Source organism: Euleptes europaea, chromosome 3 (genome assembly GCF_029931775.1).
Source record: "Euleptes europaea isolate rEulEur1 chromosome 3, rEulEur1.hap1, whole genome shotgun sequence".
NCBI lineage: Eukaryota > Metazoa > Chordata > Lepidosauria > Squamata > Sphaerodactylidae > Euleptes > Euleptes europaea.
The window spans coordinates 41,684,901-41,704,911 of record NC_079314.1 but is presented as its reverse complement, the minus strand read 5'-3'; the positions used below and the strand labels follow the sequence as shown (position 1 = coordinate 41,704,911).

At 41.5% G+C, this 20,011-nt stretch overlaps 1 protein-coding gene across 1 annotated transcript in view; it reads right to left on the bottom strand.

Moving 5' to 3' along the window:
* The window catches only part of CAMK1D (calcium/calmodulin dependent protein kinase ID), a 230,049-nt gene that overhangs the window by 70,173 nt on the left and 139,865 nt on the right, over nt 1-20,011 (bottom strand). The window contains exon 3 of the mRNA XM_056846793.1: nt 17,625-17,699. Coding sequence (XP_056702771.1) covers nt 17,625-17,699 — 75 coding nt within the window. The remainder of the gene's footprint in view (nt 1-17,624; nt 17,700-20,011) is intronic.

Genomic DNA, 20,011 nt, shown 5'->3' with positions numbered 1-20,011 from the left:
GGCTATTGAACTCAGTGAACTTACTTCTGATTTTGCTGACTTTAGGACAAGTTGAGTACAAGTTTCTATACTAAAGTTCTGTTCTCATTATATTTCAGGGAGAAGAACCCTTCACGCATGATAAACATCTCTTCCTCTCACTGCAGAAAGAAAGTAACAGGACTGCATTGCAGTGTCTCTCTGATCACCTGACTGAAACCCCCACCCCCATTCTTTCGAGTGGCAGATAAGGTGATAAGGGAGATACTCTATTCAAGAATGATGGATCCAGTCCTCTTGTTTTCCTTGTGGGGCGGGAAGGAGCAATAGAGAGCTCTGGGTGAGATTTCTCCACTGAACAAATTGAATGAACAGGATCTATGAAGTATATTCGATGGAGAGAGTGGGGAGGGTACGTGTGTGGTTGAACCAATTAGATTCTTGCCAGAATGGTTTCTTTTGCCTGAGAAGATGTCTGAATTTAACTGACTCTTGCAAAGCTCACTTCCTGCACAATCAACATTTTGCTGGGCCCTTCATTCACTACAACGGTTTTAGATTTGACAGTCTTTTCAAGTCTGTCAAAAACGGACAGGTGGGGTGGGAAACCAATATTCATGCTGGAATCTTATCAGGCTAGAGATGCCCTCCTCTAACAACTTCTCATCCATTTGACAGGAATGATATCTAGGAAACCCGGATATGTTCAGATGACTCAGAACCAGAGGCTTGAGGGCCCAGGAACACTGGGACATGCAAACATGGGGAGAAACCCCAGCCCCCCCATATTCATCTTTCCAGGGATTATTGAAAGAATATGAGAGGTGCTCCACACTTTTGGTAAGGTATTTGTCTGTTCTACATGACAACAAAAAATATGCAGCCGATAGACATGGAGTCCATGATTGCATAATAATAAAACTACTTAGCATTTCTACAGTGAAATTCTGGTACTCTGAACACATACATTCATTTTCAGTCATCCTTACAACAAACCTATTCAGTCATCCTTACAACATGAGTATTATTATCCCTGTAATGTGTGTGTGTGTGTGTGGGGGGGAATCTGAGGCAGAGGGAGTGGTAGCTGTCTAAGGTCACCCAATGTGATTATGTCCCATGTTAGAGTTGACCCAAGGCCATTAGCCCACAGCTCATATGTCCTAGCCTTCAGGTCTGAGGTTTTGAAGCATAGGTATGCATACCTTCCTTGTGGTAATTAAAACCCAAGGAATCCCAACACTCAGAAAAGCACACTATACTCTTAAAGGACCAGGAGTACCTTTGAAGTTGCTTGTGGATGTGATCTGGAGAGAGAGAAGGAAGCCAGCCTTTCCCAAGCTCTGTGGCTTTCACACATCTCAGACTTTCCGCTGAGGATTCCCTTATTAGAAAAGCATGTGTCTTGTGGCTATTCTCCAGCTGTTCTCCTATCTATGTTTCCAAAATGCATATAATGAGATATAACTTGGGGAATGATCCTTTGAGTAGTAGCTAAAGCAATAGAGTAGAAACAAATCTAAGCCTGTCCTATCAATAAGCCCTTGTATGGTTCCATGTTTTACATAATAACCATGTTTTGCCACCCATCCAGCGGTGCTGCACCAGTATTTTTCACATAAAAAGTGAACAGGCATGCAGCTTTAAAACACTATTGTATACATGACAGGGACCGACAGGCCAATGTAGGATCTCAAGCTCAAGGATGCAGCATGCTTCTCTTGTTCATACTTCACATGTTCGTTGTGGGAAACACCAGTGTACTTGTGGGCCAGATAGAGTGGTTCTCATTTAACTGCTTACAAGTATACCTTAGACACATAACCAAACCACTTTCATTCAGCCTGTCAGCTGCCACAACCACAAGTTTACACTGAATTATAGCTATCCAGTAAAAGGCTAAATTACCTAAGTGCAGGAAAGTCACATAGATTCTAAGTGATGCCTTTGTGTTCAGATGGAAAATAATTATTAGGTCAATTGATGGCTAATGTGAGGGGAAAAAGCACTGGTTTGGGCTTTGTAAATGGTAACTCAAGATTATTTAGAAGGAGCTCAGTTCCATTGCCATAATTTGTTAGAAAAAAAGAGAGGTGTGCATAATAAATGGTCTAGCAATTTGGTGGAAAGAAATCCTTATAAAGATCTCACTCCAAGGCATGTGGATCAGACTCAACTCTGACCTGGACAGTTATAAAATGGAAGCAAGAGTATTGCAAATTATACCATGGGGTGGGGTGCATGTGGGTGTGAGAGCAGGACCGGGCAGCTTCCTGTTAGCTTGCAGTGTTAGCTCCCAATTTATTTTGTTAAGTAAAATTAATTTGCTTAACTACATTAGAGTTAATAGTGGGATTTTTTTTTTGCACAATATTCACAATAAAGCCAGTCCTAACACATACAGCCGATTCCTTATTCAAATAAAGAATGAATTATCTTTGTGCCAAAGACACTGAAATAAAATGGTTTTACTGACACTCCCAAAATGCAATCATGTGTACCATACCTGCAGGCCAATACATAAGTACTGAAAAGAAAATCCAGCAATAGAGCCAAAGTTATATTGGCCATTTCAATCAGTGCAAATCCTTACAGTAAATTTATTCTGCAATCCCATACAACTGCCTTGTAAATTAGGCTGGTATTGTTATCCTGACATTGCAAATGGGTGTGGTCCTGTAGCTAAGAGAATAGCAGCTCACCTACTGGATTTTCTTGAAGAAAAGGAAAGGGCCCTTTAAACAATACTAGGCATAATCCAGCAAGAATTCGGTGCTGTTAAATTCCATGGATTTCAGTGGTACAGTTAAGCATGTATCTAATTCTTTCCAACTGAAATGCACAGGACTTAAAAGTGCTCATCTCTGGCTGGATTATGCCCATGGTGCTCAACACTAAACAAGTTACAATAAGTAGCTACTGTGTAAAATCAATCACCAGTCCCATATTTTGTCTCCATGGTTGCAATCGTGCTCACAGTTATGTTCCATTAAAGTCCAATGTGCCTAATGCAGTGTAAAGTTTGCAGCCTCGGTTTGTTTTACTCTGTACGGCCATCAGTAACCATTTATCAAATCTGCTGATTTGCTTTTCTTTCCCTTTAGAATTGTAAACTATGTGGAAGAAGCATGCATGCTTTGCATAACATTTCATACAGTAACTGCCTATCATCATGTGTTTTGTAAATTATTACCATTTAACTGTCAGATTCCTCTCCTTCTCTTCCATACACACATATTCTTATGACTAGCAGGCTAAGGAACAAAGTGCTTTTATCTGCGGTTGATATACAAAACACAGAAGCACACACAGAGTATCTTATCAGGGGTAAAAAAAATGTATTGGAGCACAGCATTGAAGCAGTCTCCACAGACTGGGGGAATTGATTAAGAAGCTATGCATGTTGTCAAACAGGATGAAGGATTCTTTCTCACATCTTGTGCTTGAATAAGGCCCCACACAGTGCTGGAAACAAGAGGTTCCAGCCCCAATCAAGTTTCAGTATCACAGTCCAGCATTAAAATGAATGCAACTGTCCTGTTGTCCCCCAAATGACATAGTGGAGTGTATAGCACTCCAGCCTATGTCTTAGCTCTATGACAGACAAGCTGAAGGGAGAAGGAAGAGGACAAAATAAAAAAACACATATGAGCACTATTCTCAAAAGCAATCCCCAAGATTTGTATTTGTGGTCCTTGACCCACACTGTAATTTTACCCTGGCAGAAGCAATGCCACCACCATCACATAATTTCTGCTTCTAACATTCCAACTCAGGTAATTAAAGAAAAGTGAAAATGGGACTGGATAAACACCAGATTAGAGAATAACTAAAAACCACAGCATTAAAGAGCTCTATCTCGATGGCTTCCCACTTGTACTTTGTATAATTCTCATATGCCGGTGCTTCTCTCTGATCCCTTCAAGAGATAACATTTGAAGTGATTCACCTTTCTACATCATGCATTGTAATCTTGAATGTTGTAAAACCATCACAATTAGTTCCACTACATTCCTTGTTGGGACAGGACAAACAGATCAACATGAAGCTGTTCTTTACCTGCATCCCAGTAATTATATTCCTCATAGAATGTTCATCAGCGGAACAGAACTAGCCGTTTTGTACCCGCCGTGCCAACACCAGCTCTCTCTCTCTCTCTCTTTCACACACACACTAGCATTAGCATTTTATATTGAAAATGCTTTAATGAACAGTGAAAAGGGATGTTTAAGGACACAGAAAAATCACCCACCGAAGTAAGTAACCAGGGGAGTGGTTGTGGCTCAGTGACAGATCATCTGCTTGGCATGCAGAAGGTCCCAGGTTCAATCCCCAGCATCTCCAGTTAAAGAGACTAGGCAAGTAGGTGATGTGAAAGACCTCTGTCTGAGACCCTGGAGAGCCACTGCCCATCTGAGTAGACAATACTGACTGTGATGGACCGAGGGTCTGATTCAGTATAAGGCAGCTTCATGTGTTCTTCACTATTTTAAGGACCCCATCCACTGAAGTAACATCTACTTCACATGACTGCAACTTAATTTAAAAGGAATATATTCTGGGCATTGTAGGCTTTTTGAGAATCTTATTTTACATTTTTTTAAAAGGCCAGCAAGCTTAGAGATCCGTATGGTGAAACTGCAGAAACTAAAGGAGGGGCTTAGAAGCAGTGGCATCAGCACCTTGTCTACTTTCATGTCTCTTCCATGGCTATTAATTAATTAAAACATTTCTATTTCATCTTCCCCCATGGCTCAGGATGTCTTATAATACATAATTAAACCTCAAAATCCTCAACCCCCACCTAATAAAAACCTAATAAAATGCTTGCAATCTACAGTTGATCAAAAGTACTGGTGATTGAAGCTTATAGTGCCTCTTAAAAGTTTCTGAGGATGGTGGTCCCCTTACCTCCTCAGGGAGGCCATTCTATAGAGTGGGAACAACTACAGGAAAGCATGTGTCTTCATCAATGCCAGGCAGACCACCCTTAATAATGGAATAACCAGAAAGTGGTAATCTGAAGACTGTAGCTGAAGCATGAGGACAGAAAGGGAGAGACGGTCCTTTAGATATGTGGGTCCCGTTCTGTGAAGGGCTTGAAAGATCATAACCAACACCTTGAATTAGACTTGAATTAAACCCGCTGCTAACAGAGGTGTTTCAAATTTGGCAAGATGTGTTTCTGACAACTCGCCCCTGACAGCAATCAGATTGTCCCATTCTGGCCCAGATTCAATTTCCAAGTTGTCTTCAAGGGCAGCCCAACACGGTGTATTACAGTAGTCCAAACTATGTTACAAACAGCATGGATCAGTGCGCCTGGGGTAGCTGAGTCTAGGAATTCTATTCTCCACCATTGTGCCCTCTTTTCTCAATAAAAAGTTCAACCCTTTCTCCTCTATTAAATTTCAAGATGTTTCCATTGCTACAACATCTAAATGAAGATGGATTAGACAGGCTGTAACTCTACAAGCATTTAAGGCAAATCTGCAGAGCCCACTTCTCTTTAGCTATTGATTTAAAGGCTGTTGTAGCTTGTCTTACAGGGCAGAAATTGGTGACTTCTGCCCCTCCATTTTTAATTTGTAAAAAATACTTGGCAATCTTTCTCACCTGTCCTCACAAAAACCTTGTTGTGCACGCATACTCTTACTCCAGAATGCAAAGAAACTGCTGGGGGGATGCCCTTCCCCCCTGCATCCCAGGTCCATAAGCAGGCATCTGAGGCAAGAGCTGGCAGAGCTACCCACATGACCCCTCAGCTGATGGCCCCACACCAGATGCAGTTGGTGATTGGTCACTTCATCTGGAAGACAGCTGGCCCCACCACCCATTCTTTTGGTCTTCTTCATCCCTAAACTGATGAGCTACCTTTCTTTTCTCCTATGAACTCACCTCTTTTTCTGACCCTTGTGCCAAAATGCCACTTGTCTGCATTCCTCCAATTCCTTTGCTTAACCTTCTCTTCACCTCGCCCCCCCCCCAAGAACACACAGGGCTCCCACCTGCTCTCCTCCTTTGGGAATGATTTACCCTGAAGACTGCAGAGAACATGGTGGAAGAGGTCAGTCCATTTCCCTTCAGTCAAGGCTTGCACAAATCTGAAGCTGTTGCTTCTACTTGATGCAAAAGCTCTATTTAAAATAAAGCAAGACCCCACCAGTCCTTCCACAGATGATCTAGGGAAGGAGTAGCTTTTATCAAGCACAAATAGTGTCTGTACCTTAACTGAAGTCAAAATTATGGAACCTCTTTCTATATTTAAAAGGTTTCTAGCCCACATGCTCCAGAATCTGTCCAACCACAACAAACCCTAATTTTTTAATTGCATTTGCTCACATTAATCTTTTGCCTCTACTATTCCTTCCCATGGTCAAACTTTAGGCTTCTTGGGGCTGAGAACTGATATTGTTGTTTTTGTTTAATGCACCATGTAAACTGATGGTGGTCTAACAATACTGCTGTCTTTTACTGCAGATTCAAAGTACAAGGTCTGAATTGGTTTTCACAAGGGGGGGGGGAAGATGTTCTTTTACTGTCCGGTGCTGCTCGTATGTTCCATCTTCAAAACTGTGGCAGTATATTATCCAATTTGACAAGTGCAGCACTAAAAGCTTACATTGTTAAAGTATGATTTTTCTATTCATCCACAACCATTTACTGAACCATACGGCTGGGTTTCTGCTTTTACTATAATTTCGAATGAAGTTAGGCACTTGCAGAGCAGCAGCTGTGTGCAGACACGAATGGGTGAGGACAGGAAAGACAGAACGTTGTGTGCCCAAATTCACAGCACGTGAAGGAGCACAGCACATAAACAAAATCATTGGAAATCAGGCCCAGGACAAGGAGATGCTCTCAGGGAATTTATTAAATCAAAGGAAACTAGTGCTTAGTGTGGAGAAGCTGCAAAAGAATGTGCAGAAATATAAAAAATTCTCTTTGTCTGCCAACATTAAAAGGTAAAGGTCCCCCGTGCAAGCACCGGGTCATTCCTGACCCATGGGGTGTCGTCACATCCCGACGCTTACTAGGCAGACTTTGTTTACGGGGTGGTTTGCCAGTGCCTTCCCCAGTCATCTTCCCTTTACCCCCAGCAAGCTGGGTACTCATTTTACCGACCTCGGAAGGATGGAAGGCTGAGTCAACCTCAAGCCGGCTACCTGAAACCAATTTCCGTCAGGACTGAACTCAGGACATCAGCAGAGGTTGGACTGCAGTACTGCAGCTTACCACTCTGCACCACGGGGCTCCTCTGCCAACATTACAGCATGACATTTAGGGTGACAGGTTCATCCCCTCACATCAGCTGTTTCCACACATATTGGTAGAAGGACTGCATTTAAAAAATGCCCCAATTCCAGGGCCTGGTTCTTAAAAAGGTGGTAAACCTGTGTATGTGTTGTTTCCACTTCAGACAGCAGTGCCCCACGTGGTTGAATACTTGTCCTTAAGCATGTTTTCCTCAAGCAGAGGTGAGGGAGAAGAGTTTCTACCCTAGCCTTCTGCCTGATGTACCAGTTTTCCATTCCTTTGTTTTTGAATGAAGGACTGTTCAGTCGTATAAGCCCCCACCCCACAGTCTTAAGAAGTACAGCTCAGAAAGAGGTTACCATAACTATGAGAGCTAAACCTGATTCATTTCAATGTCTCCAATTCTATGATCCGATTGGAGACAGGCATGATGAGAGTTGAAGCTAAAATTCATCTCATGTCCTTTTACATGTGGGCCAAACTAAATATACAAAAACCCGGCCTCCTTGCAATGATTAGTCTGGACGCATATCAGTCCAAATGGTCCGAGGAGGTGCAATTAAACCTAAGAAAACTAGGGTTTTCACCCCAGGATCTATTGACACTGAGTGGAGATCAGTTTTAAAAAGTAATAAGGCAGAGAGTGGAAGACACTGAGAGACAAGATGACCTCGCAAGGTCCCCTGGTTTCATAGCCTCACAGAAGTTCAGACACCTGATGACGGCAGCCCCATATCTGATGACACAGGAGGTGAACAAATTTAGAAGGGCTTTCACATTAGCCAGATGTGGAGCTTTGCCATCAGCCATCCTAGAAGGCAGATATAAAAAAATTCCTCTTTCCAAGAGAGTCTGCCCGTGCAATGGTGAAGAAATTGAGCCCGTGAACACGTCTTCTTATACTGCCCTCTCCATCATGAGTCTAGATCTAAGACTATTCAAGAAACTCTAAGAAATAATACAGGGCTACCTGATAAAATCTGTATCCAACGACTACTGGAAGATAGTAACACACAAACTTTGAGATGTGTGGCCGAATTCTGTGCTGCTGTCTATAAGGCCCGAAAGGATATAATGTACAAATAGGTACAATTCGAATAGATAAACGTTTTAGAAGCTAGTTTGCTTACCTTTTTAGATATGGGATTTTATTGATATATTTTATTTTACGGACTTTTCGATTGTCTGATATTGTTTTATTACAATTTATGTAGCTCTTGATTAGATGTTCTACTTTTGGTCAAATGACCGTAAAATAAAGATTGATTGGGCTGATTCATTTCATAATTTGCAACCAAAGCAAATTAGGCCTAGCTCTAGGCCCTCTTTGGCAAGAAGCCATCAGAAGGAGCCCTCTATCAGTGAAATACCGATAGACAGATAAATGAACACATAAAGCTGTCTTTTATCCTCCATGCTCCAGGCCATCAGTCTATCAAGGTCAGTATTGTTTTCTCAGACAAGCAATGGCTCCCCAACATCTCAGGTGGAAGTCTTTCTAGGATTGCCAACCTTCACGTGGGGCCTGGAGATCTCCTGGAATTACAACTGGTCTTCAGATGACAGATATCTCTTCCCTTGGATAAAATGGCTACTTTGGAGGGTGAACTCTATGGTATTATACCCTGCTGAGGTCCCTCCTCCCCAGTCTTCACCCCAGAATCTCCAGGTATTTCCCAACAAGGAGTTGGCAACTCTAGTTCTTTCGTATCATCTACTGCCAGATGCTTTTAACTGGAGATGCCGGGGATTGAACTTTGGACCTTCTATATACAAAGCAGATGCTCTATCACTGAGCCACAGCCCCTCCAGATAGATAGATAGATAGATAGATAGATAGATAGATAGATAGATAGATAGATAGATAGATAGATAGATAGACAGACAGACAGACAGACAGACAGACAGACAGACAGACAGACATCTCTTTCCTTGGCTAAATCTCCCTCCACTTCCTTCTGCTTTTTTGTTACAGTCAGTCTTCTTACAAACAACAAAATTAGTTCTGTGTTGTGAGTCTCTGATGCCTATTTGATATCTGAGGTGAGAAAAGCTTAATAAACAGTATTGTTGTGTTATAGAGGCAATGAGATAAGGCAATCGCCTCAGGCAACAGAGTTAGTACACCATTACAAACAGGAAATCTAATTTACAGGAACAACCCCATAGAATAGACTCCTGAGAAAACTCCATTGAAATTAATGGGAGCTGTTCAAGAGAAGAGTGTGTCCCAAGAGATGGGGTGTCATCTGAATTTTCTGCACCAAAAAGTGTTAGGTCGTTCTGAGATTTCTTGTCAACTTAAAGAATTCTAAATGGAAGATTGGCTAACCAACCGCACCCAGACATGAACACAAGACAGAGTAGCTTGGGTGAATAGTTCCTTTGGGGGTGCTCTCTGTTGAAATGTGTGGAAGAGCGGAACCATTTTAAAGCTCTACTATGAACTGTGAAAAGCTTTCAGATGCTAGCTTGAATACACTCAGGGATTCAAATCTTCAGTTCACTGTCTCTGCTGGGATGTACAGTGTGTAATAAAGAATTAACTCCCAAGTTAGTTCATTTATTTTTACAGCTTCTTCCTTGTCATCTGCTGCACATCATTTAAAAGTGCCTCTCGAAAGTTCAAGGATAGAAAGCGTTACGATTTTATAGTTAGATAATAACGTGGCAACGGGAGTCAAATGTTTTAAAAGAGCAAACCTAGCAGTAGAAACTTAGCAGTAGAGAGAGGGAGAAAGCCCATTACAGCCACCATCAGAATTAACAATGCTTGCTAACAACTTTATAATCATCAGTCACACCTCAGATATATCTGCTGTCTTCCTCACTACATTTCCCCATGTCTGGCGTGATTGTTAGGGCAGATTTCCTGCTTCAACTGATGAAACTACAAAAAAAATGCTTGGGCAGAAATTTCTCCATTCCAGCAACAGATTTGTCAATATAATATATTTCATGTATACCTTCAAGAACTTTTTGATTATTCAAAGAACTTTACTAGTATCGGTAATGTTTATAACAAGTACAGTCTCAGCATGACTAGCCTCATATTGCTCAGGCAAAGAGATAGTGGTGTCTCTGAGGTGACTTGAGTGATTTCATGGCTGAGGTAAAATTTGATGTTTCTGGGTTGTCTCCTTCTGTGTCTGCTAGTGATTGATTTTGTAGATAGGGCCAAGCCTGACATTTCCCACACATTATTTTCTTTTTTAACTTCATTTATACCCCACTTTCCCCCCCCCCCCAACAGGGATGCAAAGTAGCTTACAGTGTTCTCCTCTCCTCCATTTTATCCTCCCGACAACCCTCTGAGGTAGACTAAGGCTATGAGTGGCCCAAGTTTCCATGGCTAGATACTGGCTCACTAGGTCATAGTCTGGAACCCAACAGAAATTTCATTGAAATCTGGAAACTACTCAAGTTATTTAGGGCCTGGTTTGATGAATGTAGTAAGTATACATTCTGCACACAGACGAACACCTAATCCTTAAATTACAGACAGGAGGATTACCTGGATGTGACTAACAGTCATCTTGGGATTCACCCTTCTGCTCTCATTAATTTATTACTAAAATATCTGCTTATCTTTCCTAGACCATTTCCGTGTGTTTAATCTCTATCACTAGGTTTACATGTCTCACTGGCATCCTGTCAAGCACCTTGAAATGTACCTCAGTCAAGTTAATAAATTTGCCTTCTGAAAAGGAGAGAAAATGTCAAGCAGGCACCAACTATGGATCACTGACTGTACACAACATTACTGTAGGCCTTCTAGCCAACATCGTTCAAGGGAAGGGCTGTGGCTCAATGGAAGAACCTCTGCTTTGCATGCAGAAGGTCCCAGGTTCAAGCACTGGGATCTTCAGTTAAAAGGACCAGGAAGTAGGTGATGAGGAAGACCCCTGACTGAGACCCTGGAGAGCTGCTGCCCATCTGAATGGACAATACTGACCTTGATGGTGATGGTCTTGCTCAGTATATGGCAGATTCGTGTGAATTACATGTGCAGCTAAGTATTGAATCACCACACATTTGTTCCTCTGGGTTAAATGACTCTCACAGTCACAGATGGTATCAATACAGCACCATGTGGTCAACAAGACGTTGTAAAGAGTAATGAATTGCAGTGTTTGTCTACTTTTCAGCTCATTTCGAAACGCCAACCAGCTGATTTCAGAACATGCCAAGGACAGGCTGGAACCAAATCCCCAGATTCCTTAAAAGGCAATTTCATGTTTCATAAAGGCAAACCTACATTTGCCATGGAGTGCATATATGACAGGGAACAGCAGCCAGTCTGACCATTGTGCCTGTAAGCTATACACACCTGTAGTGTGCTTACAATTAAGTCTTTCAGTGCATTTTTCTTTTGTTTTTTTCTTGGGGAGGGTCGAATCCCATTTGCCCCTATAGCATCCACCCATTCAAACCAGCTTGATGCCATTTTACATGATTTAGCTTTGGTTTGGAGCATTTTGGAAGAACATCATTTCATTTAGGGGTCCCTCTGAATAATATTTATTTATAATATTTATAGAGCATGCTTAGCTTTAAATGAATGCACACTACTGGTGTGTGTACTCACTGGCCATAATCTAATGTACTTAAGCAAGCTTAAACCCATTAAAATCAATAGGCTTGCATGCACTTCACTGTGTATTAGATTTTGATCCTAGAGCCTATATTATTCCCAGTAGATGACTTGTGACCTTTAAAGACCAAGAAAACAAACTGCTTCTCATAAACAAATCCCATAATTGAGAGGAAGCAATGGGTCACAATTATTTTGGTTGGGATGCTGGGAAAAAAAACAATCTGCACAGAAACCAGATAAAATAGAGAGCCCAGAGGAGCAAAGCCCTCAAGTGTTCTTTCACTTGTCTCCACTCGCAGCAGGTAGCTTGTTGCTTACTTGTTAATGTTACCATACAACATCAACATTAGGAACACAGCAGTCAGTTTCTTAGCTTGCATCATTTGCATTCTGAGGGGAAATAGGCTTCTAACAGTGCTGGGAACACTCAATCCTAAATGTTCTACAGTGATTTTGCTGGGGCCATTTTCCACCCATGGTTTGAGTAATTTCTTAGCATACACTACCATGCACACACCTTTTAAAAATAAAAACCTGGTTTTAATCTACAAAGATTGCTAATCTGGGAGCACCTTTTGAACATGAAAAAATGCTGTAATTATGCAACTTTAATGAAACTATGTTCTTTGGGAAGTCATAAAAAGAAACTCACTTTTCGTGACTTGTTATTGTCAGCGTTATACATTTTTTAAAGCATGTGATATGCTGAAATATAATTATTTCTGTGTAGGAAAGATGCATGAGCCCATCTCCTCCCAGAGGTACAGTGAAAGGAATCTTTTCTGCCTTCTACTGCTTCTACCACAGCAGTAGATCACATGCCTTGCATGCAGAAGGTCCCAGTTTTGGTCCTAGAGCTCCTGAAATTAAAGGACCTTTAGAAAAAGTGCTAGCAAAGGGGCCACCTTGGAAAGCTGCTACAAGCTGCAGCAGAGTACATAGTACTAATTTAGGTGGACAGACTCAATATAAGGAAGCTATTCAGGATGTCATATGAGGCCAGGGGCATAATTTTTTACAGCCAGCAGTGAACTAAGGCTCTAAGATGACTGACACTTCCTAGGCTCCCAGCGTAAGCCGTGAGTGAAGCTTTTTCAATGGGTGACCCCAGATCCGGGCTTTTCACTGAAATCCATCAACAAGGAAATTAGCTTTCTATGCATAAATAAATAAGTAACCAGGGTCATCCCACCCCCTGTGGTTCCCCTGCACTCTGAGGTCACTTCCCTAAAAAGAAGTAATTTTTTAAAATTGATTTGAAAAATTTGACATATACATTGTCCAGGAGAAAAATGGCAAATGCAAAGGAAATGTAGTAGCAAATTGAACAATGAGCCAGTAAAATAGGTACCCAGTTCTAACATCATCTGACTTTGATATCAACAAGTCAGTTTCCTAGGAAACATGAAATTATCCATGAACATTTTGTCCTTGATAGAATTGAGGAAATGGCACATATTTGATTGATTATTGTTATTAGGCTGACAGCAGCATTTCCAAAAATCAGAACTTTTAAGAATATTTGGAGCTCAGGCAATGTTTTTCTCCTAGGAATTTATCAGCTCCATGTATACGAAAGCGATATATTCTGCCAAGAGAAGACATTAAGTGATACTAGCAACATTTTAAAATAACAAAATGCAATACAAAAATATTAGTTAAAAACATCAACACTATACAATTAAAATCTTGGGGAGTGTTGTAAAAACCTGTAATAGTGACAGTGGTCAAAAACGCATGGTCGCTTTATTCCCTGTTTCAGCCAGGATTCAGCCACGATTGAATGCACGTTCGGCGAAAACGCATGCGTTCGAACCTGGCTGAATCAGGGAATAAAGGAGGCTAAATGATCATGCGTTTTCGCCCTAACAATCAGAAAGACAAAACAAAAATAAACAAAAACACTTTCCGGCAAAGGAGCTTTGCAGACCTCTAAAGGGAGGTCAACATGAGCTTTTGTGAGTCTCGGCTCACTTCTTATGTGAAAGGAAGATCATACTCAGAATTTTTCTTACACTTGAAAGATTTGTGATGAAAATCACACCAAACCACTCTGCCTCAATTCCCTCCCCCCACTTTATAGCCCTCCCCATAAGAAGCATTCCTAGTATAATCTTCCCTCAGTGTATCTGAAGAAGTGCACTGTGAGTGACTCATGAAAGCTCATACTGAAATAAGTATGGTTAGCCTTTAAATTTCCAAACGACTTCTGTTTCATTTTGCTACAACTGACTAAGACGGCAACCTTTAAAGGGTGGACATGCCAAAGTCATGCTGTCATGAAGAAGGCTCTACTCCAGGTGGCACCAAATATTATTCCTTACAGAAATGGCACCAGAAACATAAACTCTTCTACTACTCTGAAAGTAAAAGGAAGATCAGTGGATAGAAGACAATACTAGTATCGTTTTGGAATAAAGTGGTGGAGCTATCATTATTTACTGAGTGACCTCGGGCCAGTCACACACTGTCTAACCTACCTCACAGGTTGTTGTAAGGATAAAATGCAGGGGGGGGGTGAATATTGAAATCCACTTTGGGTCCCCCATTGGGGAGGAAAATGGGGTATAAATGAAGTAAATAAATAGTCCCTGCCTCAGAAGAAGTGGTGTGCAGAATGTGGAAACTTCCAGATTCTTATACAAGCTAATCTTTGAAACACATCATGAGGATAGAGTTGCCAGCTGTCGGGTTTTCACCCAGACAGTCCAGTATCTGTGATGTTTGTCCAGGGAGAAAGTACTGGGCATATAAATGTCTGGTATTTTCTAAATGAGCAGCCAAGAGATGCAACTGAGCATGAATAGGACCGCCATCCCTCCTTGCCCAGTCAGAGCTTTGGCTTTCTCCAGCCATCCAATCCTCAGCATCACGAGGCAGGAATGCAGACAGATTTGGCTCATCTTAGCATTCTGCTCCTCCCTCTCAATCTAACAAAGAGTACCAAGGGGTTCCATTTTTGAGTTTTTTAAATGCAGAAATTCCTTTCAGGAGTTAAGTCCCACTTTTACTGTCATGCTTCAGCTGCTAACATTACTGAGCTTTGAACATGTTACGGTCTTTTAAATAACACTAACACAAATTTGATGGAAGAGCTTACCTCTCTGACTGCAGAAGGGTCATTCAGATGAGTCAAAGAAGGAACAGAATTGGGGCGGATGGTATTAAAGGTAAAGGTAGTTCCCTGTGCAAGCACTGGGTCATTACAGAAGATAAACTCTTGACTACTTGGAGAATCAATGCAGTCATGAGATGATGAGTCTTGAGAAATGCTAATCCATTTCAAAACTTTGTATAAGTTCTAGTCCACTAAGAGCATTCTCTGCATTATTAAAACCTGATCCCTCTATTCCTTTGTTTGTGCTTTATCATTTATATTTGATATTTAAAGTTTAAATTATCAGCAAGAAAACTTCCCCACCTTTTAGAAAATATGTCTGGATGAAGCAACTTGCCCCAAAATCCCTATAACATTTTTTCCTGACTTTAAGTAAAATAGCCTCCCCCCTTCTATTTACGGCTGCATTTTTATGCACACTTACATGGGAGTAAACCTCAGGAACTCAGTGGAACTTACTTGGACTAAACATAGTTTCAGACTGCCTGATTTTGGAAAATCACAAGTTTTGTTATATCTGTCAACATGGCTAGAGCTTACCCATATGCCAACTGCATGTTTACTGTACTACCTGAATTTATATATTTTTTAATTTAAATTTTTTTATTTTAATTTTTTTAAACATTATGAGAAGATAAGACTCACTGGAAAAGACAACAATGCTAGGAAAAACTGAAGGCAGCAGAAAAAGAGGAAGACCCAACATTTATTTATTTATTTAGATTTTTATCCCGCCCCTTTCCTGCTGAGAGGCAGGGCTCAGAGTGGCTCACACCCAACATGGACACACAATTGGTCATAAAATCAATATCATACAATATAACAATAATTTAAACTATAGCATTATCTAATAATTGAGCAATTTAAAACCAACAAATGCAGACTCCAATAACTTAAGTGACACTTTCATGTCAATAGTGGTTGGAACATTCAGGTAGGAGAGTGGGCAGGCATAAAAAAATAGACTGAAGATGGAGCAGGATGGAACAGGGAGGCCAGCTTATGATGGAACCATCACTGTCCTCAACCATAGGGCCCTGGTCCTGCAGGATCCTGGTGTCATTTGACAGAGAGATTGACTCAGTAAAGGAAGCCATAGCCCTCAGTTCCCAAGACCTGAGTGAGACTGTTAATGATCAGATGTTTTAGAGGTCATTAATTCATAACTTCTCCAAAAGTTGGAAGCAACTTGAGGGCACTTAACACACACACACACCTACCTCATATCTGTCTGTATGACAGACCTCTTGTTTCAAAGCTGCCAAATTTATTGGCACCAGATAGGCACCAACTAAGTCTGCTCAGGATACACTGCCCCATCTTTTGTCAACAAAGTTAAAAATAACTGCTTTACAGCTTGGTCCTGTTAGTAGAATATGCCATTAATGTGTGTGAATACATGTGGATATGTGTCAGTGAAAAATGCCACTCTACTGACTTCCACACACCACTCCCCCATGACTTTCCCCACTCCATAATCAAATATGTCCTGTGCCAAAGAATCCTACCACATTTGTAGGGTAAGATAGAGCCAGGTCCAACAGGAACTCTGGATTTTGGTTTCTAACAGGTCATATAAAACAATTCTTGGATTTGATTTGCTTAACTATTGGTAAATGTCACTTTAAACTTTTGTCCCTATTTTTTATCTTCTGTGCTGTGCTAATGGTAGAATTATACTCACTAGCCAGCAATAAAACGCCAACAGCACTCTCTTCCCTCCTTGGCAGGGTTGCAAAAACCTGGAGATAAAATGTCCTGCACCTTTAACAGAGACTTAAAGCTTGGAAATGGGCATCTGAAGCTTTACATGGCAGGGAGGAAAATAACATCCCATTAAGCCTCTGTTAAATGAGAGGGATGCCTTTTCTCCAGGTTGCTGGAAACCCCACCCTTTGTTGGTTATGTAAAATCGTGTTTAGGTGTTTCTGACCTCAACATTTAGGGGCTAAAAACTGATGAAAGTGACATAATCTAATGTAAAAATGAGTTGTAATATAGACAGTTATCAATAAACTTCCCATATCATGTATATTATGGTGGCGGGATGGGGTGGGGGGGTCAGCAATTTTTATCAAGTGTATCCAGTATTTTTCTTGAAACCATCTGGCAACCCTACATAAGATCATCAATATTTCTGCAGTATTTGCACAATTTTCCGGTTTTCCCTTTGTTTTTGCTTCTTGTTTCTGCCTGGTTAACACATACAACATGCACTAAGAGCCCATTCCTGAAGGGGGGGTTAGACAGTGCCCAGAGGCGGCGCAGCTGTGCCGCCTACAGAGCGGCTTGCTGCCAGCGCAGCATGCCGAAAAAAGAATTTAAAAATATGTTTTGGAAAAAAACCTGCGGAACTCCCCATAGAGTTCCACGGGCTGCACCACTATTTCACTGGTGTATCTTGCCACCTGCAAAATGGCGTGTTTGGGGCTGAAAGGGGTTAGGAAGCTGCTTAAAGGCAGCTCCCGCCCCCCCGGGAATGCCTACTAGGATGCCAGTGCAAGCACTCGCACCAGACATACGCCACCGGGGAGGCAGTGCGGGAGCAGGAGACTTGTGCTTCTGCACAGTGTCCCCGGGCCAGCATAAGTTGCCCTGCGCCGGCATCTGTGCCACTTTGCAGGAATGGGCTGCCCGACTTTGGCAGTATGATTAAATATAAGCACTACTTACAGTTGCATGACCAGATACAAGTGGTTTGGACTCTCATAGATATCTTCCAGCGCAACAATATTTTCATGCTTGATTCTGGAGATTATAAAAATAAAGAAATACAACAAGGTCAGTCAGTCTTTATTCCAGCCCACAGGTCACTCAGAAGCAGGAAAAACACTGTTATAGAGTTAATTATCTTCATAAAATCTCAGCATGCATCATTCATCCTAGTAAATCTTGCAGTTCAAGGGTTAGAGTCAGAGTAAATTATACACAGGACAGTATCTTGGCCCATATTTTCATTGCAGCTTGTTTCTTAAGGATGCAGCTCACAATGCAACACTGGGTTGCAAATAAAAATGAAAACACCACAAACAATACTGTCAGACAATCAAAGAAATTACACACTGCAGCCCTTGATATTTGACACTTCACAGACTCCCAAAGAATGCTCTTTGAAATAATACAACTTTACAAGCATTATGAAGGGCAGAAAGTGAGCGTGCCCGTTCAGGCCAGTAGGTCATGACTGGTTCGTAGCCCCACAAGGCTTTGATTTCTGGCTGCTTACATGATGGTTTTTTTTAAAGAGACACACCACAAACCAACGTCTAATGAACTCTCAAAGGCAAATCCTCCCTGGGATTACCACTTAAGCAATTCCAAACAATTTCCAGTGCGCACAATTAATTTGAGCTAACCCCAAAGCACGGAATTATTTAGCTGCAAGAAACAGAATATTAATTAAGACAAAGTGGAGATAGTGACTAAGAGAGGGAAAGGTTCAGCCACCTAATGAACTACAGAAATATTAAAATGGTGTGGTCTCTGCAGGAAACAGACAAAAACTAGAAACCCTAAGGTTGCCAACCTCCAGGTGAGGCCTGGAGATCTTTCAGTATTATAACTGATCTTCAGACTACATAGATCAGTTCTCCTAGAGAAAATGGCAGCCGCAGAGGGTAAACTCTAGGGCAATTATACCCTGCTAAGGTCCCTCTCCACCTCACTCACCCCAGGCTCCACCCCATCAATTCTCTGGGAATTTCCCAGCCTAGAATTGGCAACCCTACAGGAATTCCAGAAATCTTCTTCACTTGTACTCTTCCTAACTGGTGAGATGAAGACTAACCAAGGGTTTGGAGGTAGATAAGGAGGTCATGCTGTGACTTGGGGTAAATACTCAGACAGAGTGGGAAGGAGGATAGACAGCATTATGTCTGAAGAAGGACTATGGCAGGGAAACAAAAACAATTAGTCTCCGTTAAGGGCTGCTTTAATACTTTCTCCTCCCATGGGCTGCCATAACACAGAGACTGGCATGCGTATACGTTTCATGCATATACATATCAGTTCATAGTGGCTGGATCATGTCCATTATTTACTCTAACTTTACTCTGAAGATGCATTAAATACCACATTTATTATGTGAACCCTTCTGGGATGTGTCCAGAAGTATAACATTGTTTTGAAGATCTGGATCATTTTGGGTGGGAACAGGTCTTCTTTGATACGGTTGCCAGGTCCCTCTTTGCCACTGGCAGGAAGTTTTTGGGGTGGAGCCTGAGGAGGGTGGGGTTTGGGGAGGGGAGGGACTTCAATGCCATAGAGTCCAATTGCCAAAGTGGCCATTTTCTCCAGGTGAACTGATCTCTATCGGCTGGAGATCAGTTGTAACAGCAGGAGATCTCCAGCTAGTACCTGGAGGTTGGCAACCCTATTCTTTGAAGACTACAGAGCAGAAATACATTTCAGGAAAGGCGTTATGGTGGCCTGCTTGCAGCTCAGAGGCCTAGATTTTGCTCACTGGAATGGGGTAGGGGAACAGGATGAGCAATTAATCCTTTCCTGGCTACCACTAAATGGCTTCCCCAGCTACTGGTTGGAAATAGAAGACACAGCAGTGGAAATTTCTCATATTTTGTGCACCCAAACAGCACATGCAGTTCACACACTGTGACTCATTTCTTCCTAATGATGCCATCTCATTAGTCTAGTGTATTTAGAATGAAAGGTAGTTATTAAATAAGGCCAAAAATAAGAGCGAGTGCTACATGCAGCACTAGAATCTACATGCAGTGTAGAATCCTTCTACACTGATATGCCAGAGGTTATGTTATAAATCATGAATGAATTATAATAATAAACTGTGTGTTTTCTTTCCACTAAGTGTATATTGGCAAAATATGACAGAATGACTGAGGTTAACACTCAGGATGCCCATTCACACATGTAATAGGAAAAAATGTGGACTCGAACCTGGAAGGGCTGTATTGGAAGGTTAAGGATGGAGAAAGAGAATAACAATTCAGACCCAGACATTCATCCATTTGCTACAGGAGCTGTTGATTCCAGCAATCAGAAACGATTACATGAGTTGCATTGTGAATCTGGACCTTAGATTC